The sequence below is a fragment of the Mesocricetus auratus genome, unplaced genomic scaffold (assembly GCF_017639785.1).
Source record: "Mesocricetus auratus isolate SY011 unplaced genomic scaffold, BCM_Maur_2.0 Super-Scaffold_100009, whole genome shotgun sequence".
Lineage (NCBI taxonomy): Eukaryota > Metazoa > Chordata > Mammalia > Rodentia > Cricetidae > Mesocricetus > Mesocricetus auratus.
In genome coordinates, this window is record NW_024429193.1 from 19,776,717 (window position 1) to 19,799,912 (window position 23,196).

The 23,196-nt window shown below is 39.2% G+C and overlaps 1 protein-coding gene and 1 pseudogene across 2 annotated transcripts in view; one reads left to right on the plus strand and one right to left on the minus strand.

Annotated features, from left to right (window-relative positions):
* Positions 1-22,208, minus strand: part of Stpg2 (sperm tail PG-rich repeat containing 2) — a 456,622-nt gene extending 434,414 nt beyond the window's left edge. The window contains exons 1-4 of one of the 2 annotated variants that reach the window (XM_040751713.1): positions 21,912-22,208; positions 16,804-16,916; positions 15,105-15,233; positions 12,460-12,558 (exon numbers count right to left, since the gene is read on the minus strand). In XM_040751713.1, coding sequence (XP_040607647.1) covers positions 12,460-12,558; positions 15,105-15,233; positions 16,804-16,916; positions 21,912-22,017 — 447 coding nt within the window. In that variant the 5' untranslated portion in view covers positions 22,018-22,208. Of the gene's footprint in view, positions 1-12,459; positions 12,625-15,104; positions 15,234-16,803; positions 16,917-21,911 lie in introns of both variants that reach the window. The other variant, XM_040751712.1, reaches the window with a different exon arrangement.
* On the plus strand, positions 20,630-20,720 carry LOC121142482 (annotated as a pseudogene).
* Positions 22,209-23,196: the final 988 nt, after the last annotated feature.

The window sequence follows — 23,196 nt, forward strand, 5'->3', positions numbered from 1 at the left end:
GCCAGGGATAAATACTGATCTACTGTCCAGGGCCCCATAGGTTGCCCAGGCCTCCTCACTGATTTTTTTGTCTTGCTGACTGTGTCCTTTGCCTTACAGAAGCTTCTTAGTTTCAGGAGGTCCCATTTGTTAATTCTCGATCTCAGTGTCTGTGCCACTGGTGTTATGTTCAGGAAGTGGTCTCCTGTACCAACTCGTTGAAGAGTTATCTCCCACTTTCTCTTCTAAGAGTTTCAGTGTGGTTGGTTTTATGTTGAGATCTTTGATCCATTTGGACTTAAGTTTTGTGCAAGGCAATAGACATGGATCTATCTGCAGTGTTCTGCATGCCAATACCCAGTTATGCCAGCACCATTTATTGAAGATGCTTTCTTTTTTCCATTGTATAGTTTTAGCTTCTTTGTCATAGGTATGTGGGTTAAAATCAGGGTTTTCAATTCAGTTCCATTAGTCTACCTGTCTATTTTTGTACCAATACCAAGCTGTTTTCAGGACTATAGCTCTATAGTAGAGCTTAAATTCAGATATGGTGATGCCTCCTGAAGTTCCTTTATTGTATAGGGTTGTTTTGGCTATCCTGGGCCTTTTGCTTTTCTATATAAAGTTGATTATTGTTCTTTCAAGGCCTGTGAAGAATTGTGCCAGAATTTTCATAGGGATTGCATTGAATCTGTAGACTGCTTTTGTCAGATTGCCAGTTTTATTATGTTGATCCTACCAATCCAAGAGCATGGGAATTCTTTCCATTTTCTGGTATCCTCTTTGATTTCTTTGTTTAAAGACTCAAAGTTCTTGATATACAGGTCTTTCACTTCCTTGGATAACATTATCCCCAGATATTTGATGCTCTTTATGTCTATTGTAAAGGGTGATGTTTCTCTTATTTCTTTCTCAGCCCTTTTATCATCTGTATATAGTAGGGCTACTGATTTTCTTGAGTTGATCTTGTATCCTGCCACTTTGCTGAAGGTGTTAATCAGCTGTAAGAGTTCCCTGGTAGAGTTCTTTGGGTCATTTATGTAAACTATCATATCATCTGCAAATGGTGAAAGTTTGACCTCTTCCTTTCCAATTTGTATCCCCTTGATTTCCTTTTGTTGTCGTATGGCTCTGACTAGAACTTCAAGTACAATACTGAAGAGATATGGAAAGAGTGGACAGCCTTGTCTTGTTCCTGATTTTATGGAAATGCGTTGAGTTTCTCTCCATTTACAAACTGCAGAATTCTTTTGAAAGTCTTTTTAGGTCAGCATATAAAAATATTGCATCTTTATGAATAGGCGTTAGTACTTTGATTGTAATTGGCCCCCATAATCTTATAGGGAGTTGCACTATTAAGAGGTGTGGTTTTGTTGGAGTGGGTATTACCATGTTGGAGGAAATGTGTCACTGTGGGGAAGGACTTTGAGGTTTTTTATGCTCAGGATACCATCCAGTGTCTCAGTTGACTTCATGTTGCTTGAAAGATGTAGGCCTCTCAGCTACCTCTCCAGTACCATGACTGCCTGCACACTATCATGTTCCCCACCATGATAACTGACTAAATCTCTAAAACGGTAAGCAAGCCACCCTAATTAAATGTTTTCTTTTTAAGAATTGGCATGACTAAGATGTCTCTTTACAGAAATAAAAACACTAAGAAGTTCATGCGAGGGACTTGGGTATTGCTGTGATAGGCCTAACCATGCTTTTGTTTGGAGGAAGTTAGACTTACGTACTTTGGGTTTGAAAAGCAGTGGAATATTTTAAGCACCAATATTTTAATGGGCCATACTAGTAGGAGCATGGAAGACAATGGTACTGGAAGTGATCTGATGAATAATGAGGATCAAGAGGTTTCAGAGAAGAATGTTAGTATGTGGCCTAGAGACTGGTCTGACATTTGGATTATGAAAGAGTCTGCTTGAGACTAAAGTGAAGAGTTTTTTTTTATTAATTCTGCTGGCAAAAGAAATCTCAAAATAGCCTAGTAGAGACTGTCATGTAGTCATTAGTAGTAACTCTAATGAAAATTTATAAAGAAAAGGAGCAAGCTGAGCAGAATAGTTACAAAATGTAAATTTTGAGGGAAAAAAGAATACCAATAAGTGGAATGGAACTAAATTCTATGTTGAAGGAGAAAAACAGATTAAGAAATGGAATGAACGGTGGTGACCTAGGAGCAAGATCCCACCCAAGAAAGTTTACAACTTGTGAAAAGAAACTAAAGCAAAGCGTAGAGAAAGTGTGGTAGCACACCACTTTTAATCCCAGAACTGGGAAGGCAGAGGTGGGCAGATCTCTAAGTTTGAGGTCAGACTGGTATACAGAGCAAGTTTCAGAACAGCCAAGCTTAGGCAGTGAAAGAAAAAGCTGATAAAGATGAAAATGAATAAGGGGGCCAGGTTCCAGCCCCAGCAAGCACCAGAACTTGGTAGCTTCAGTCAAATGATTCTGGCCTTAGAGTTAAGGATAGAAAAAATGGGTTATGGAAAGTAGTTGAGGCCAGGCATGTGTTGGGGTGACCCTTAATGGAGGCCTAATAGAAAGACCATTTCATGAAGCTGGGAAATTGAGTCCTGGATTGCCTTAGAGACCCCAAGATGTTAAAGATGTCAGAATCATCTGAGGAAAACTGCTAAAAGGGAGTAGAACCAGCCCAAGAGAAAGAAGTATGTTGCAGTCAACAAAGCTGAATGGAGTTGGAGATCTAAGGAGTGTTTGACATCAGACAGAGATGTAGAGTTTGGAGTTTAACCAGCTAGTTTTCAGTCTTGCTTCAGTCCAGTATTTCCTCTCTATGCTCGCTTCCCTGCATTGTCAAATGGCAATGTATATCCTGTGCCATTATATGTTGGAAGTAGGTGATCTGTTTTTTTTTATTTGATTTTAGAGGGGATTATAGTTAAGAGATTGCATGAATCTCAGAAGAGATTTTGCATGTTGAGACTATGATAGACTATGGGGACTTCTGAAGTTAGACTAAATGAATTTTGCATTATGACACTGTTACAAGTTTCTGGGGGTCAGGGACTGGAATGTGGTAGCTTGAATGTAATTGTCCCTTATAATCTCATATGGAGTAGCACTATTAGGAGGTGTTGCTTTGTCAGAGTGGGCAATGATCCTGTTGGAGGAAGTGTGTCACTGTGTAGATGAGCTTCAAAGTTTCCTATGCTCAGGATACCACCCAGTGTCTCAGTTAACTTCCTGTTGCCTACAAGATATAAGACATCAACTGCTTCTCCAGGATCACATCTGTCTGCACACAGCTATGCTCCCAATAATGATGATAATATCTTGAACCTCTGAAACTGTAAGGGATCCACCCCCAATTAGGTGTTTAATTTATAAGAGTTGCTGTAATCACGGAGTCTCTTCACAGCAATAAAACCCTAACTAAGACAGGTGTCATTAGGTTTTTTTTTTCTCTTTTGTTCCCCTCTCCCACTGGTAACCTAACTGCAGATGACCTACCCATCCCCCTGACCTTTGCCCTGCCAGGCTCACTGAAGCTACAGTCAACACCCCCATTCCTTCCCCTCCTCCCTTCCCCTATATACATCCCTTTGGGATGAAATAAAGGTTGTTGACTTGACCAGAATCCTGTCTCGTTGTCCTTCTTTGTATCTCCTGTACCCCATCTTTCTCCTAGGTGTTCCCAGTCCCCATGTTGAATGTCCCACGGGTCGGGGTAAATATATATAATAAATATATATATTTATAATATATTAATATTATAGTACTTGGTATGATAATACTCCCCCCAAGTGTCAAAGAGTAACAAAAATGCTAGTACCAAGCATGAGAACCCTGCTTTCAAGCTGTTGATCAGGGGAATGCAAGGGACTGTTGCTCTTGGATGCCCTCCAAAAGTTGAAGGTAAGTCATGATTGATGAAGACACCATGCACTTAGGACACAGGACTTGGAGCATAACACTACATGTGACTGAAAAGCCTCCTCTTAAGGATTAGTTTTCATAACACCAGAAAAATGGTATATAAGCTGCCAAGAGAGAGAATCAAGATACCACTAAAAGTACAACATGGCACTTACATCTTGGTGGTAACCAACTACTCTTTAAATGGATGAAAGTCTCACTAAGCAAGTGGGAAACTATGCATGGTATTGTAAACCTAGCCAATCATGTGGCTAGTGAGGCCATGGATCCTAAAGGAGATCCTACTACTACCACTTTTCTAAACTAGTTTATTCTCAACTGCATTCCACATACTTATCCTAGTATCCACAGATAAGGGTAGATCTCACCACTCATTAAAAAATCTTTTTGAAGCAGAAAAATATTATTACAGAAATCCACAACTGCTCAAAATGAAAATAACAATGCCTAGTCCCAATTGACCACAAATATCCTCCTCCCAAGGCTCCTGAAACATCATTGAAGAAAGATGGAAGATGACAGGAGTCAGAGAACAAGGAACTCTGCTGTGAGATTGTGCCTTCTAGCTATGGTAGGGAAGCAGTATCCATAAAATCTTAATAGCATGGCTTCCTGAACGAGAACTAAACAATTCCAACACCAGTTGACATCCCAACATAGATGAGGGAAAACTCACAGAGCCCCAACACTAGATGAAGAGATACAGGCAATTTACAACTGCTGAGAGAGGAAGAAACCGTCTTCGCCGGGGCCTAGAAATATACACATGCAGGTATCACTGAATGAATCTAACAGGTTATGTTTATATATTTATTCAATTACATGTCTATGTAACAATGGTTAAAGAAGAAAAGCTATCGGTTCCCGGGGAACATGGGTAGGAGGGGGGAGAGAGGGGATGTTGTGGTTATATTTTAACTAAAATTTTAAAAAACACTGTACGAAATTCTTAAAAAACTAAAATATAAAATAAATATGCCTAAGCAAGCATATGTGAAGGATTTCAAGTCCTTTGGGTTCATGACAAGGAATGGCATAGCTTGATTATGTATTTCTAGCTTTGTGAGGATTCCCCACATTGATTTCTAAAGGGGCTGGATTTACAATACCACCAAGAGTGAAACATTTTCCCAACATTCCCTCCAGAATCTCTTCTGTTCAACTGTTTGCCATTCTGACTAAAGAAAAATTAAAAACTCAAAGCTCTTTTGAACATTTTTTGAGATATCGCTTAGCCCATTTTTTTCTCCTTTTGAGAACTCTGAGTCCCACGTCGGTCTTACTAACAGCTCATTTGTTTTGACTCTTTGTGTTTTGAGGTATTTATATATTTCAGATATTAATCCTATGTCAGACGTATAGCCGGAGAGAGTCTCTCCCATCCTTTGATATTCCTTATCGCCCAGTTTTATGAGGTCCCATTGTCAGTTGTTGGCCTTAGTTCTCAAGCAAATGGAGTCCTACTCAGAAAGGTCCTTTTAAGAAATGCCTATATCCCATAAGGTAACACCTGCATTCTAGCAGTGTTTTGGTGTTTGGGGTTTTGCATTCTTTGTTCTATTTGGAGTTAGTTTTTGTGAAAGGTGATAGAGATGGACCTCATTTAGTTCTTCTGCATGTGGATATCCAGTTTCCCAGAAGCATTTATCAAAGATGCATTTTTTCTCTCCAGCTTATGTTTTGAAATCTACCAGGAGAAGGAAGGTGTCTCCTTCTGGCAAAGGGGAACTAGTTTCCTTTAGATCTAATATTCCAGCCTTATTGCAAGGATAAGAGCAACGTCTCCTTTTCTGTAACTGCTTCTCAGATGAAAATAGGATGTGTTTGTCAGGGCCCAGGAAGACTGAAAAACTAGTCAAAGACTGGGAGGGGATTCAGGAAATTGAGGTTAGGGGGCATTCGTCAGAAGCATTTGGTTTACTGATTCAACCTGAAGATAAAGGCAATAATCACATTGGCTAGATGGATTTATATTGGCTTTCAGAAAGATGAGGGACTTTTGGTTTTGTAGGACCACCTAGGGCTGGCATGGCATAAATCACTTTGGAGAAGTTTATAGTCCACAGCTTACTCCTGGAAATCTGCTGAGACAGACATAGACTAAGAACAGAAGTTAAAGCTACGGAGCTTAGGATAAAACCTTAAATTTGAAACTTTGAGGCCTGCAGCCCTAGTAAGACCAGGGGAAAGAGAAAGTACACCTTCAAAGATAGACAGTAGGCAAGGAAGCTTAAGCTGTTCACTAGCATAACAGGAGTACTAATCTGGAGTCCATTTAACCTGAAACTTGTGGATCCAAGTCAAGTCATGACTTTCTGAAGCTTACATGATTTTTCCAAAATTCACAAAAAAATATAAAAGTTTTAGATATATTAGCATGATCATTGTCTGCAATCTACATTGAAATCCTCACTATAAGAAAAAAAAGTTGGCAAGTGTCTGCAAACAGCTGGAGTAAGCTCATGCCTTTTAGCCATAGCAAAAGTTTCAGAACCCCATCCCTGCACAAAAACATAGATTCTGGGTTAAAAACATGAGCACTCTTTCCTCTGTCCAGAGGTGTGTGTGTGTGTGTGTGTGAGTGTATGTACATACATACATATGTTTTCAGCATGATAAGAAGCACTTCTAAGTCTATACTTAGAAAACAGCCAAAGGAAATTTAAACTTGTGACCCTGTGACTATGATAATAGTAGGCTGTATTTTACCAGGTCTAGACAAAAAAATTTATTAGGGGAGTGTCACATGGGGAAGGGCCTAGGTCCTGCCCTGGATGAAATGACAGACTTTGGAGATCCCCCCAAGGAGGGTCTCACCCTCCCTGGGGAATGATGTGGGGATTGGGTGTGGGGCTGGGGGACTGATGGAGGGACAAGGGAGAAGGGGTGGGAGAGGGAGCTGGGATTGACATGTGAAGCATTCATGTTTCTAATTTAAATTAAAAAAATTTAAAGTATAAAACAAATGACATTTGTATCAATTAAAATGGCAAACGCTGTGAAATAACCCTTTTTATACACTGTGAATATGTATTACTCTCATTTGTTTAATAAAGAGCTAACTGGAAAATAGTTAAGCACGAAGAGGTTAGGAAGGAGAGCCAAACTAAGAGGAAGCTGGGAAGGAGGGCAGCATCAAAAGAAGTCATGAGTCAGAGCAGAGGAAACAGGAGATGAACATGCTATTCTGAAAAGGTTACCACCACATGATAAAGCATAGACAAGAAATATGGGTTAATTTAAGATGTAAGAGCTAGCTAGTAACAAGTCTAAGCTATCTGCCAAGCATTTATAATTAATAATAAGTCTCTGTGTGGTAACTTGGGAGCCAGAGGTCCTAACAGAAACCCCTACCTACAGCAGAGATTTACCAGCTACCTGGAACTCTCTGGATGGCTACCCTAGGTTTCTCCACAGTGATGTTGTTGATCTCTGGGAGCAGAGATCCAAGGATTGAACCAGGGCAGCTTTGGCCTTTGTCTGCCAGATCCAGAAAGTCCAAGAGACTTTGCTGTAGATGAGGCACTTGATAGACTTGGGTGAGGCAAAATGAAGAAGTAGACTACCTAATGGCCTGTTTGTCTGTGCTTTGGGCAGGGTCCTGACAGTGAGCAAGGCATGGTGCATTTTTTCCCAGTGGTTGGCATTACCATAATCAAGGTAGGGTTGCTAGGAGCTAGAATTCTTGTTTATCGTGCTAAGCCTTGTTAACTGAACATTTTAGTACCATATTCAGCAGGTCTCTGAAGCTTTTTTGTGGGCTATCTATTAAGTATGCCTGCTTGTAAAGAAATTTTACTTGCTTTTAGTTACTTGGTTACTTGCTTTAGGCTTAACCTTGAAAAGATATACAGAAAGCTACAGAAAGCTTGTCCCTGTGAATGAATTACATTTATACTTAGCATGACTACACACACAATTCTGAATACTTTAAAGAATTTGATCTTTTATAAGGTAGCTTACAATTAAATTGTATGTCCTAAGTATCTTTAACACTTTACATCAAGTTAGCAGCTTTTACAAGACTAGGATTTTACAGTTTTATCCCTGTTAAATTAACTTTTTTTGCTCAAAATTACGGGGTATCCTGCTGTTCCCCAACATATACATAATGGTCTTACAGATCCTCAAAGAAAGAAAGTTTACATTTCAGCACCAGAGTTTTGAATAACAATGACCTTGAATGAGGCAACATTTTTTGTAGCCATCCTAATTTTTATATAAATCCTTTTGATTAAGAAAATTAAATAGTCTCTGCCATTGCTGGTGGGAGTGCCAACTGGTTCAGCCACTTTGGAAATCAGTATGGAGATTCCTCAGAAAAAATGGGAATAAACCTACCACAAGACCCAGCAACTCCACTCTTAGGCATATATCCAAAAGATGCCCATTCATACAACAAAGATATCTGTTCCACTATGTTCATAGCAGCATTATTTGTAATAGCCAGAACTCGGAAGCAACCTAGATGTCCCTCAACTGAAGAGTGGATAGAGAAAACGTGGTACATTTACACAATGGAGTACTATTCAGCAGAAAAAAACAATGTAATCCTGAGATTCACAGGCAAATGGATGACACTAGAAGAAACCATCCTGAGTGAGGTAACCCAGTCACAAAAAGAGAAACATGGCAGGTACTCTCTCATATATAGATTTTAGACATAGATCTGGGGAGTGCCAGCCTACAATCCCATGGCCAGAGACTCTGGGAAACAGAAACTTCATTCAGTGGCTGATCGAAGAAAAGGCAGACTACCTCGGTTAAGTACTGAGCTGAACTCAAGAAATCCAGTAACAGAGAGGGAGGACTGATGACCAAGGGGATTAAGACTGGGCTGGTTTAACCCCCAGAAACAGCTGACCTGACAAAGATTAACTCTTGAATCCCAGGCATCAGCCTGGGAATCCAGCATGGGACTGATCAAGACCCCCTGAATCTGGGTGTCAGTGAGGAGGCCTAGGGAATCTATTGAGCCTTGGGCAGCAGATCAGTACCCATCCCGAGTATACACACGGACTTTGGACTCCCATCCAACAATGTGAGGTGAACTCTCACCCTGAACTCTTGGGGAAGGGTCTAGGCCCTGTCCTATATGAAATGACAGACTATGGACACCCCCATGGAGGGCCTCACCCTCCCTGGGGAAATGAGGGGATAATGGGGGGATTGGGGGGAGGGCACGAGAGGAGGGGAGGGAAAGGGAGAGGGACCTGGAACTGACTTGTGAAGCAACCTTGTTTCTTATCTAAATTTAAACTGAAAAATAAATTAAAAAAAAGAAAATCAAATAGTAACAAATAGTCATAATAGTAACAAATAAACTTATCATTTGTTGTTAGAAAATTTCCCAAAGAGCAGTTAGACAATATTTGGAGCCTTTACTCAGTATACTTAATTGCTTTCCCATTGCTACATAGGTTATTATGTGTAATCTTTACAGATTTCAACCATATGCAGTAAGTTTATAAATCTTAAGGTATAGAAATTTATATAATAGTCTTACAAATCTCAACTTTATATTTTAGCAAAAATTTTAAGAGTTAAATAAAACCAAGGAAAGGAGTATGAGATAAACAGTAGTTTTATTGGGAATAGTCTACTTTTTAGTTGTTTTAAAGCACATGGTATCTTCTCCCTAGACTGTTCTCTCTCTCTCCCTCCCTCCCTCTCTCTCTGTCACTCTGTCCTAGACTCAGATTGCCTTTTAACCTATGACAGACAATAGAAGAAACCTTTTAAACAAGCATGCTTGAGTCAGGAGAGGATAGACCATAACCAAACTCCAGAGCCAGCTTTTAAATAGAGTAGAATAAAACGATGTTATCCATACCCAAAAGACTCTTGAATCCCTGAAAAACTCAATAAATCGACCAAAGGGAGTTATGAGAGCAAACAAAGAACAAAGTAAGCTCAGAGATAAGAGATTTCACAGGACTTAAACAGCAGGTTTCTGACCAATGAGAGGGACAGAGCCTGAGCAAAGCTCTAGGAGCAAGCTGGGAGATAGAACTGCAACAAAAATAAATACAAACAGTAATAATAATCAGACAAGCAAAGGCTGACCACCATGCTCTCATTCATCCAACACAGCAGACTGACAACACAGAGTTTCCCAGGGTAGGAAGTCACCTAACCTAAATATCAACAGAGCATCCCCTGATGACATATTGTCAACAGAGTATGCTCTGATGACATAACCCTGGACTTGAGACCAATGTCTGATCACCCAGAACTTACCCAGAAGAACCCATTCACCAGAATTCAGAAGACTAGACAATGCAGAAGGCTTAAGAGGGTCAAATTAGGACATCCATTAAGGAGAGAACAGATCTGGAATAAGCCCCCAAATGTTGTAGTCAGACTGTTCTCACCGAAGTTATCATTGAGGCACACAGCCTGGCCTGGGGCACACACTCTGGTGACTACCAAAGGAGTTGGCCCTGAGCCGAGTAAGCAAGGGATTTATAAGGTAAATCCACAAGTTTGGCACATCCCTTCAAAGTAGTTGTGATGGCTGTTAGCACACATTATAGGATATGAACTTTTATTGAGAACAGGGCACAGATTTATACTATGATGTTTCTGTCTCAGCAGAGAGCAGAAAGACTGGTTGTTTCCGAAGCAGAACCATGCAGGTTTGCAAAATTTTCTATAAGTACCCTTATATGCCTGAGGCCAGTCTGAACTCAGCCTTAGGCTGGGGTTGGATCAGGATTTAGGAAATACGTTTTTTTCACCTCACCAGTACTTTGCTAAAAGCATGTATTTAGAAGAACAGCTTTCTGGAAGAGCCTTTAGGTTTTCTAAGTAAAGGACCATGTCATTTGCACACAGCAATAATTTGATTCCTTACATTCTTATTTGTGTCCCTTTTATTTCTTTCCTGGTCTTGTTTTGAGTAAGATATTGAACACTATATTGAATAAGAGTGGAGAGAGTAGAAAAACTTGTCTTATTCCATATTTTAAAGGAAAGACTCTTAATCTGTCCCCATTTAATACAATGTTTTATATAGGTTTTGTCATATATAGCTTTTATTTTATGGAGTACTTGGAGAAATTATGCAGGGAACACATCTGGACCCTGACTTTTCTTGGTTAAGAGGTTGGGGAAGTATAGTTGTTGTTATGATGATGGTGTTTTAAATTATTTACTGTCTTTCATAGTTGGGGTTTTTATTACTATGAAGAGATACCATGACCACAGCAACTTTTATAAAGGAAAACATTTAATTGTGGCTGGCTTACAGTTTCAGAGGTTTAGTCAATTATCACTATGGCATGAAGCAAGGCAGCATGCAAGTAGACATGATCCTGGAGAGGTAGCTGAGAGTCTTACATCTGATCCACAGGCAACAGGAAATAAACTGTCTTCCACACTGAGTATAGCTTGAGCATTTGAAACCTCAAAGCCCACCCCCAAGTGACAAACTCCCTCAAACAAGACCCCACCTTCTAATAGTGCTATTCCTAATAGGCCAAATAGTCAAATACAAGTCTATGGGGGCCATACCTATTCAAACCACCACACTTGTCATAGGGCTTCTAGCTTGTTTATATTGTCTTGATGTAATTTTGGTAGCTCATAAGTGTCTAGGAATTTATTTCTTTTGTGTTTTCCAGGTTTTCTTTCTTCTTTTCTTTTTTTAAAATATTGGTTCTTGGAGAATTTCACATCATTCACCATGATCACACTTATTTCCCAGTCCTTCCATGTCCATTCCCCTTCCTTGTGATCCCACCCCCCACCAAAAAAAAAAAAACCAGTGCAATTTGTGTTATCCATACACTCACTGGAGCATGGTCAAACTCTAAGTGACCCGTCCCTAAGTAGAACTGAGCCATTCCTCTTCTACACCCCTGGAAGAAGTCATCAACTGTGCAGCACTAACTTCGGCATCCTTATCACACTCTCTAAGAGTTCTCATCAATGACTTCTTATCTAACAAATGTACGTAGTATCAGAATAATATGTACTTCTGCGTTGTTACTGAGCAAAAAACACTTAATATTTACATTCATTTATATGCATTTAAGAATAAGTCATATGCTTTAAGTGGCTGAATGAAATTTTGACAACTTGCTGTTTTAAAAGTTAAGATCCCCATGAGATTGACCTAATAAACTATGTTTAGTATTTCAATCAGAGAAGCCTCTTTTACTACTAATTTCCAGAATATTGATACATTCTCAAATCAAATTCCTTTATAAACAAAATGCCAGTGATCCTCCTTAAAAAGCAGGGGAAAGTCTATGCATTCCATCTATACCCTGTGGCTGAAACTTCTAGTAGTCACCACTGTTCCTTTTTCCAGAGTGTAGTCTTCCAGGTGGCTAAGACTAGCCATGCCATTGACCTCCAGCTTCCAAACCTAGCCTAAAAAGCATTTCATACATTTCCTCTGTTCTCTTCTGCTAGCCAGATGGCAAGCACACATGTATGAAGAAAATTTCTGCAATATATAGCCATTAAAAATTAGTGTTCTAATTGTTACTTATAGTTACTGCCACATGAATGAAAATATACAATAATGAGCTGTCTCCCAACTGTCATTATCACTTGGGTCATACTTACAAACTGAGGCTTGTAGTACGCTGGACCTATTGTGTTATCAATTGCAGGTGGTGTGCGTTTCATAATACTGTCATCGTCATTGAGATGGTAGCCGTGTGCCTTTCCAGAAGAAGGGATTGAAGGAACATCAACACTTTTGGAAACTGCAGGTTTTCTAGAAATTTTCTTTAAGCATAAAATGTTTGTGAGGAAGACATTTTATGTTATTCAGAGACAAGAAGAAATATTAAGAACAAAAAAGTCAATCATTAAATATTGACTTAATGAATTACATAATATTAACCAAAAAATGTCTTATAGAACTAAGTTGAGGGAGTTTCAGCACATGTATAGACTAAGTCATAAACACTATTAAAGCCACCACAAGAACCAAGGATTTACTTTTAACTTGGTCAGCTACTTATCTTAGTAAAGCAAATAGTACTGATTTTAAAAATAAATAAATAAAATGAGGCATTCCTGCAGCAACATCAGACACTATGAGAGTGTATGCTAAACAGAACAATCCTTAGTTCTTTCCTTTAGTTCATTTTCTAACATTTCCAGCTTCATGCCCTGCAACCCTTGACTTCTCTGTGTATTACCTGTAACTTGTACATATGTGCTAATTACACAGGCTACAAAGCAGAAAAATGTCTATGAGATAATGCTAAAGCAAATGGAAATTAATCAAAGTCATTTACAAATATGGTGTGTTTTTCCTTTAATTCTGAAAGAACTATGGCAAAACTGAAAGTCTTAACATTAGGTCAGAGCTTTAAGTTGGTTAGTCCTTTTGAAAAGGTTTTACTTCCATGGAAAATAAGTTAAACAGAAACAGGAGGTAGTATCATATATTAGAAAAAGTGTATATCAAACAAAACATGGCCATTTAAAGGATTTAGTTGTATAGAAAAGATACTGTGGGATTATAGTGATCCCTGTATTTTCTGGACAAACAAATGAATGCACTGGTGTATGCACACATGTCCATACACAACTGTGCTATAGGAAAGCTGCCACTGCTAGAAATGTTTTTTGCACTAGAGACATCAACTAAGTAGCTTTAGTGGCATTTATGAAAATAATTACAAAATTAGTACAAGAATACATTGAGCAGCTCTCCTTCTATTTGATACTTTCAAAAAGGACGCATCAAAGGTTTCAAAACAATAGCCTTTCCTTCCTTGGGCTTCTGTTCGTGTCCCTCTCCCTCAGATCCCTGAGCATACCATGCAACACAACTGCAGGGTTGTGACTCGTGGGCCTTCCCCTGACGACAGACCACCATGCAACTTCTTCTTTACGAGCAGACGGAGTCATTTCTCCCAGCCCCTCCAAAGACTCTTTCACTTTGGGATACTGGTGACTATTTCATTATGGCTCTAAGATAGTATTTAATCAACTATATTGTCCAAATTTTACTTCCTGCTAAAATTGTGGCTCTTGTGATTTGCCTTATATGTAAAAATAGTGCGTAGCATTGTGTTAATAACTGACACATGTGGTCATTCAGCAATGTTTGACATTTATTTTGTCCCTACACATGAAATATACCTGATATCTACATCCATGGCATAAAATTCAACCTCATCTCTGCACTAACATATTCAATGAAGATCTTAATCCTAAAATACAAAGTGCTCTCTTTCAAGAGAACTGTTGAAAATATGATGAATTGAAGATATGTGAAATACTAGGGATAAAAAATATAATCACTCCTAATATCATGCAGTAGTCCTTTAAATCCCTAAGGCATTTCATTGCAAGACCATTCATCTATCACTTTTCAAATTTTGTCTTGAAATAGCAACTACCTTTCTCTGTCCCCCATCTAAATTTTCATTTTTCTTCAGGCATCATGTTTTGTTCTGTGTGGATCTAGAGATAGAACTCGGGGCCTCACATGGGCTAGGCAAATGCTCTCCAACACCAGGCTACTTCTGCAGCCCAGGAATCATGGGGGCATCATTGTTTTAACAGGCATTTATACACAGTCACTAAAAATAAGTAAACTACATAGATGACCATGTTTTAAATCTCCCTTCTTCCTAGTCACTTCATGCACTGTGGATACATAATAATGAAGAATACAAAAGGAATTCACTGATGTAGTTTAATGGAGAATAGTTATCTACCACATACAAAGCCCTGGGTTCAATCCCCAGAACCATAACATAAGAAAGAATTAAGAATGAAGTATGATATTAATATAGTTTAAAACTAAAGTTTATAAAAAGTATTTAGTATTCATTTAATTATAAAACAAGTTCAATATGAAAAGTAAGAATATACCAAGCCTTATAGTAAGTTTTTTTTATTTTATTTTTTACATTTTCAACATCAAACAAACCGCTTAGGATTTCTTTTTCATTTTATCTAAAAGAATTGTCATTAGAAGCATAACTTAAGGGCCTGGAGAGATGGCTCAGAGGTTAAGAACACTGGCTGCTTTTTGGGAGGTCCTGAGTTCAATTCCCAGAAACCACATGGTGGCTCACAACCATCTGTAATGAGATCTGGTGCCCTCTTCTGGCCTGCAGGCATACATAGAGGCAGAGTGCTGTATACATAATTAATAAATAAATAAAATCTTTAAAAAAAAAAGCAAGAAACATAATTTAAAAAGTGACACACTGCAGAAGATGCTCTTTAGCTTGGAGTACCTGTCTGCTTGTGATGCACAATGTCCCAGGATGAGGTCGATCATAGGTTGCAGGGCCTGGACCATCTGAGGTAAGCTTCTTAAACCGCTTCTCTCGGTTTTGCAGACTACGGCCTCCTTTTATTTTATACTAAATTGAAGGTTAAAAATTATGATATAACTCAAGAAGTATTTATGATTCCTATTCTATAAATACAAAATATTAGCAAACAGTTTTTAAATGGGATCTGAGAATGTTAAAAGCCTTGACTGAAGTTCCTCTAAAAGAGGATATTGAAATAATAATTGTAGTTATCAGTTTTGAATCTAAGCTCAGACCAAACTTTACTGTACTTTGGAGCATTCTATGGTAGGACAATAAAGGAATCAAAGACTGACATTTCCAACCGTCCGAGGAGAGTTAAAATAGACTGTGTTGTTTATGAACTGAATTTTCAGAATATTTCAGTAACAAGTCTGGTCTTCTGTGCTGGCTAGTTTTATGTTAACTTGACAAAAGTCAGTCATTGAAAAAAGAGAACCTCAACTGAGAATATGCCTCCATAAGAAATGGCAGTGGGCAAGTCTGTTGGGCATTTTTTAAATTAGTGATTGATGTGGGAGGGTCCAGCCAATGGTGTGTGTATGTCGGAAGGGGCTCCACCCTTAAGCTGGTGGCCCTGCATTCTATAAGAAAGCAGGTAGAGCAAGCCATGGGGAGCAAGCCTATAAGCAGCACTCCCCCAGGTATCATTCCTGCCTCCAGGTTCCTGCCCTCACTTCAGTGATGAACAGTGATGTTTTACTAGGAAGCCAAATAAGCCCTTTCCTCCCCAAGTTGTTTTGGGTCATGGCATTTTATCACAGCTTGCTCATGATTAGTTATTTTTATAACATACATATTGGTTATTTACAGAGAACTTTATACAGGCTTATTGGATAACAGCCTTTCAGTTCATCTTTGTCTTAAGAACTGTTAACTCATAGAACACACTGGAAGGAATCTTCCAAGGCACATCATACTATAAATATGGGTTCTCCAAAACAAAAAATCACCAACATGTTCATTCTAATAAAATTCCAATTTATAAAATTATATTCATTGTAAGAAAATACTATAGTATCTTCAGAATACACATTATTTATGAGCATTACTGGGGCCATTTAAGTTATTTTGGTCACAGACCTATGAGGCCATGCAAAAAATGGGAAACAAATGAGACATGGCAACGTTATAGCCTTAAAGTAGAGCACAAAAAGTGTACCACTGCTGCCTACATAGCTTGGCAATTTGTACAATTTTCAGACATCAAAATTCATTCAAGAGCCCAATTCTGCTACTCTTGTGGGCCACTGAAACACACAGCCATGTTTTGTATCACAGCATATATAGAATAATGAAGAATGCAAAGGCAATCAACATCAAATGCATTTATCTTCCATTATTTATTTATAAAAATGCAGATTTAAAAGAGAAAGATATGAGGGAAAAATAAAATACAACAAATGGCACTTCGTATTGTTTTGTTTTGATGATTTTAATTGTTTTTTTTTTTTTAGCCTAAGATTAGCCTTCAACTTAGAATGCTTGGGTTATAAATGTGTGCCACTGTTGAGCTTGGGTTAGCCTTGAACTTGCTGTACTCGGGTTATAAATGTGTGCATCTGGTTAAGAAAACATGATTGTCATTAACTTAGTCATCATAACATCATAAACACACCTGTGCTTGTGATACATTGTAGTGTGCTGGACCTGGAGCAACTTTTTCAGTGTGGGGGGAAACAGCATAAGCAGTTTGTCTGGAACTCAAAGAAAGAAATGGTGCATAGCCACCTATAAAACAAAAATTACCACTCACACACAGTATTAGATCAGAAATATTTCCAAGAAAATATACTCAGGATATATACAATCGTTTAGTACCCTGGGATTAAGACAATATTTTCAGAGCTAATAGCTATTCATACAAATTATAACATTTTTAATTGTCATGTAGGATCACAATTTTTATTAATATCCATTAAATACAAGACCCTATAGAAATGAACTAATTGAAGAACAGGAAAAATAAAATTCTCTTTTCTTGTATGTGCGCATGAATCACCCATTTGTGTGCGTATGTGTGTCCAGGTTTGTGGGTTTGTACATAAGTACATGGAAGTTGGAGATCGGTATCAGGTGTCTTCTTACACAACTTTCTAGCTTACTTTTTGAGGCAGGGTCTCTCACTGATCCTGGAAATTTCCACATGTTGACTCCACTAGCTTGCCCGTGAATTCATCACCCCATTCTCGGCCCCACCCTAGTCCGGCACTGGGTTACAGAACCGCACCTCTATGGTTGATTGTGGGTGGTGCCGGGGACACAACTCGAATGCTGGTGCTGGTGCAGCAAGCGCCTTAGCCACCATGCTGTCTCACCAGCCTTCTCTTCTAATCGTATGTGACTTCACTGATAAGACGCTTTATCTACAGAGACCAAGGCTTTGGAATTCTAAATAGCAAATATTGTCTTTTTAAAAAATACATACAGCTGGGCGGTGGTGGCCCACACCTTTAAACCCAGCACTCAGGAGAAAGAGGCAGGCAGATCTCTGTGAGTTCGAAACCAGCCTGGTCTACAAGAGACAGTTCCAAGCCAGCCTCCAAAGCTACAGAGAAACCCTGCCTCAACCCTCTCCAAAAAATATAAAGTTATAGACAGTGCTAAAGATGTATCTCAATGGTAGAACAACTGTCTAGGATGCACAAGGCCTTGGGTTCAATCCCATAAAAAAAATTAGAGAAATAACCAAGATGAAGAGAATTTAAACCAAATCGACAACAGGTTATTGATAGTGCTTTGTCACAAAGTTAGTGCTCAGCAAATATTTCCTGGTTGTCTAATAAACTTCATTGTAACAAGCAATCACAGTAGCATACAAATTTGCACAGCCTGATAAATGTGTAAGAAGGGAAAGATGATTTCATAATATCCCACTATTCATATTATTGATGTTAGGGTATATAGCAAATTTGTGTGGGCAATGAAAAAGAAATCTGGTATTCATAAAATCCTCGTTGAAGCTTTCCAAAATTAATCACACAGACTCTTCTGTTAGTGAGTTGGAGCACAAATAGAGTTATGAGTACAAGAAAGAAACACAAGGAAAAGAAAACAGTTGCAATGGCAATTACCATACAGAAAGTTGTCTTCTGTCTTATTTATAGCTCTGTATAATGGTTACATGTTTCTCAGAATTTCCAACTGTCCTACTTTTTCCAAACATGGGACTGAAAATGCTACAACTAGAATAGCTGATTCCACACAAGCAAGAGATGGATCATCTTATCACCATATTATGCATCAACAATCAACAATAAAGAATAACTAGTATTCTACATTACTCATTTATTTGGTCATTCAAAAATACTGAATATTTTGTTACATATACTATAAGCCTGAATGAAAATGAAGACAAAAACCTAGTTTCAAGTGATGGACAAATTAGGTAAATAAACAATTATATTACTATCTGTGCTTCCAATAACTAAAGTACAAAATATACTAGAGGGTTCTAAGAATTCACATTAAAAGAGTTAGATTTGGGGTTTACAGATAAACTGACATATGAACAGCCAGCTTTACATGATAAATCAAACTGACAGAAAGGAGACAAAGGAACATAAGAGGACAAAATATTTGAAAGAAATGTATTCAGTTTGGGATATATTGAGTTTGATGTGCCAATAACAAAAGATAAATCAAACTAGCACAAAGCAATAAACATCCATTTAGAAAAAGATGTCCAGTATGTGAGACAAGTTATGTAACCACAATGACAGCCACTAAGCAAAGGGCATTCTTCACATACAAAACAACTAGGCCTGGGAAGACATCAATTTTACAGAAATTACATAAACAGTAATTTTGTAAACCTCTATATCAACTGCACTCCTTGATGTGGATTCTCTATATTCTGACTAGCTAGAATAAAATCATCCCTGTTGGCATACACATATAGGTACATCAGTAGAACCACACACAATCTCCTTCCTCCCTGCTCTGGAGGCAGATAAACCTTCCCCTTTAAAAAAGAAATCTACAAAAGAAAATATTTAGATGTTGTCAACTTAGATGGCTAATATATAATCCATACAGAAAACTAATATACAGCTACTGTGGGGTGCTATTTATTTTTTAAATGCATTTACAAAAGCAATGAAATATTCCTAATGCCATGCCAGGATAAACACATATTTAAAAAGAATGATTTCTCATAAGATGGAAGGTAGCTGCCTTTAGACTAGAATAGCTGTCTCTAGGGGAATTTTTCTTTGGGAAGATATGCTTCCTTCTCAGATTAGTTGTGAGAAAACAAGGCACAGCTCTTGCTTTCTGTGGAATTTGAGTATCCATCTCTTACCCACTCATAAAAGCACAATAGCTAAGTCCTGATCCATTCAGGTTACTTTTAATGAGAATCCTTTATGTTAGTATAGGGGGCTTGTTGTTTGTTTTTGTTGTTTTGTTTGCTGTTATATGTGTACATATGTAAAAAGACAGAAGACAACTTGTGACAGTCAATTATCAAACTCAAGTCATCAAACTGGACAGTAGGTGTCTTTACCCTTGGGTCATCTCAATAACCTCACAGGAAACTGTAATGTTGTTTGTTAGTTTATACTTTACTACAAGAGTTTTTCATTGAGAACTTTGTGTTATTGGATAGAAAACTAAGAGTGGAGTAAATATCATGATTACTGCTCTCAAGTAGTTCACAGTTTAGGACTTTTATATATATTAACAGTAATTATAGAATAAAACTGCTACCCAAAAGAAGTCACTGTAAGTCAGAAGGGGGGGGAAGTACCAATTTTATTTCAGTAGACAATCAAGAATAAGTAGGAATAAGTCAAGTGAAGGAGGAACACAGAATACATTGGACACCACATATATTAGCAGATACAAAGGCACAAAAGTGATAGAGATCGTCTTAAGAAAATTATCAAGTTAGAACTGTTTAACTGTAGTCAAGCAGAGAAGCAATGTGCACTGTTTGGAAAGATCAAATTAAGTGTAACACCAGATCAAAGATAAGAACATAAAGAATTCTAGTGCTATTGAAGAGTTTGTATGTTTAACACTGGTGTTACAAAATGTTTTTGTTTTTCAAATAATGTATATTTTTTTAAAGATGAGCCTATCCACAAGATGAAAGGATGAATTTAAACACTGAGACAGAAGCAACATTCTAGTGATTTAACTGAGAAAAAATAAGGGCTTGTATTAGGTTGGGGTAGGTATGAAGAGAGGGAAAGAATTTCTGAGTGACTGAGAAGATATAACCAATAGTCTTAAGGCCAAGAGAAAAGGCCAGGCAAAAAAGGAAGCTAGAGTTCTAAAGCTTAGACCAGCCAGGGATGGCAATGAAGACGATGGACGATGCTCAGACTTAAGAGAAAACTTACCTTGGAGAAAGAAGCCCTATCTATCTCTACAAAAGATTTTCATTTGGGAGTAACTGAATATAAATAGTACTTGAAGTAATAGATACGAATAAGAAAGTGCTCATTTTGGCAGCACATATACTAAAATTGGAACGATACAGAGATTAGCAAGGATGACATGCAAATTTGTAAAGCATTCCATATTTTTATGCTGATCTTGCTGCTACCGCTTGACCAATGATGATCTGCAACTATTGAATAAAGCATTTGTTTTGTTTTTAAGTACAATGAGCAAAGCAACAAGGAAAAGATGGAAAGTACAGTATCTTTCAAAAGTATGCATGATTGGTAGGAAAGAAAAACAATATTCCTTGGTTCAGCACTGAACCATTGGTACTTAACAGCAGGAAGAAGAACAGGGAGAAAGCAACCAAGTGGTCTGCTGTGCCAAAATAAAGGCTATAAAAGCACCACAGGTGTGCCGATTGTGGGTAAATACTAAGATGTTGGGGAATAAATGCTTATAACAGCTCCACTGTATTTAACATAATACATAAATGCTGAGGGCAGATGCAAAAAAATCGGCAAACTTGAGAGCTGAAATACTGATGAAAAAATGTTTACCATGTCCAGAGAAAACTTAAACCAACCACATTCTGAGCAGGAAAGTAAATAGGTTACTCCTGGACTTTTAAGAGGAAAAAAAAATTGGCATTTTGTATCTATTGAAAATGGAAGTTTACAAAAGAAAACAATACAATTTGGATGGTATTAAAATTTTTAAAAATCAGAACTTTAAAAGCAGAAGGCAAATTAGAAATACTTATTACAAGTTGAGGCTATTCAAGAGCTGAAAAAAAAAAACTAAAAAGCAAATAGCTACTTAACGAGTCCCTAGGCCACCTCTCAAGAATATAACTTTTCACAGAATGTAGAGATCCTCAGTGAGAATGAAGCCAGGGACAGTCGGATAATTTCACTGTCTGGGGGTGCGTGTGTGTGTGTGTGCGCGTGTGTGTGCGTGTGTGTGTGTGTGTGTATGTGCGTGCGTGCGTGTGTGTGTGTGTGTGTGTGTGTGTGTGTGTGTGTGTGTGTGTGTGTGTGTGTGTGTGTGTGTGTGGTGGGGGGTACGACAAGACCACAGGTAAGTGACACTACCAAAGAGAAATAGGAACAGTTTCGTCGTAGTTAAGTAAACTTGACTGAGGTGTGTGACAACCACAAAGGCTACCAAGGGCAGAAGCGACAAGCACACAAGGCTTCACACCGAGCCACGGGATGGGAACCCTAGCTCCGGATGTTCCCGCGCTACTTGAGGCCTGTGTTTCCCGCGTGAAGGGGGGTCCTCCGGGCGGGCTGACGGCGTCCCCGCCACAGGAAGCTGGCCCCCGCTTCTCACCTGCGGCCGGCTTAGGGAACGGGACCTGGTAGGACCCAGGCCCCACATGCTCCGCGGTGCTGCCCCCCTCGGCCAACCGGAGGCAGCGGGGAGCGCGGTCGTACATGGTGGCGAGGGGCGGGAGGCCCGGGAGCTAGCGTGCCAGCCGCGCGCGGGCGGACGGGCTCATGGGCCTCAGCCTGCCCCCCGGGCCTCGGGCGCCCAGGTGAAACGGAGCGCACGGCGGCCACGGCTCCCGCCTCCCCGCCCGCACCACTTCCGCTCGGTATTCCCGCCGCTCTCGGCGAGGGGATTAGTCTCGAGAGCTTCCGGCCCTGGCTCCGCCTACTCCTCACACCCCCCTGCTCCCGCCGGAAGCTCCGGCCCAGCCCTCGGGGCATTTCCGCTGAGAGCCTTGTAGCAGGTCTCTTGCATCCCTGTCATCTCTGCGATGCTCCTGTCCCTGTGCTGGCTGCTTCCTGTTGGGGAGGCCATGAATAATCAACAAAGTGACACACAAGATATCCAGAATATTATAGCATTTGGGAAGCGTCTTTGTAATGAATTGTTAAACTTTCTCGTTGACTTTAGTGCTTCCTACATTCTTATAAAACCCATAATAATTCTCTCAGTGTTATTTTAGCCTCATTTATACAGTCTATAGCAAGTTCCCAATCAGAAGATCTAGACTGAACTTACCATGACATACTAGGAAGAGTCACAGATAAAAGGAGGAAAACCGCATCATTAAGTGTGATGTTTCCATTAACCACCCATTGGAAATTCCTAGGACATCATTTGCTCTTGATGGTCCACCAGTTTATCAACCCATTCAGCAAGTTCATGGCAGAGTACAGCATCTACAGCCTGCTGCCGTCCCTTGTCCAGAAACTGAAGGAAATACCCAGTCAGACAAGGATTTACTGTTATCTACCACAGGGGTGCTGGCAGGGAGAGAGTGACCATGCTAACAGTGAGTGTACAGAGGAACATAATACAGCACAGAGCACCTCCAGGCAGCAGAGTCTACCTTTTACATCGACCGCAGAGCCGTGCTCTGAGCAGTGGTGGCCCCTGCACCAAGAGCATTTGTGTTCACAGTGCTTTTTAGTGCACCTGATTAACACAGGAAAAGGGGCATTGTAAGTCAGCCCACGTAAGAAATTATTTCAATAGCTTCTAGTTTGTTTTGTCCTTGTATGATCAGCATACTAAGGAACTTCTGAATGACACTATGTACAAGGGGCAGGTTTCCTGTGAAGGTAACCTAGTTGGACACTGTTTCATGACAATGATAGGGAATCAA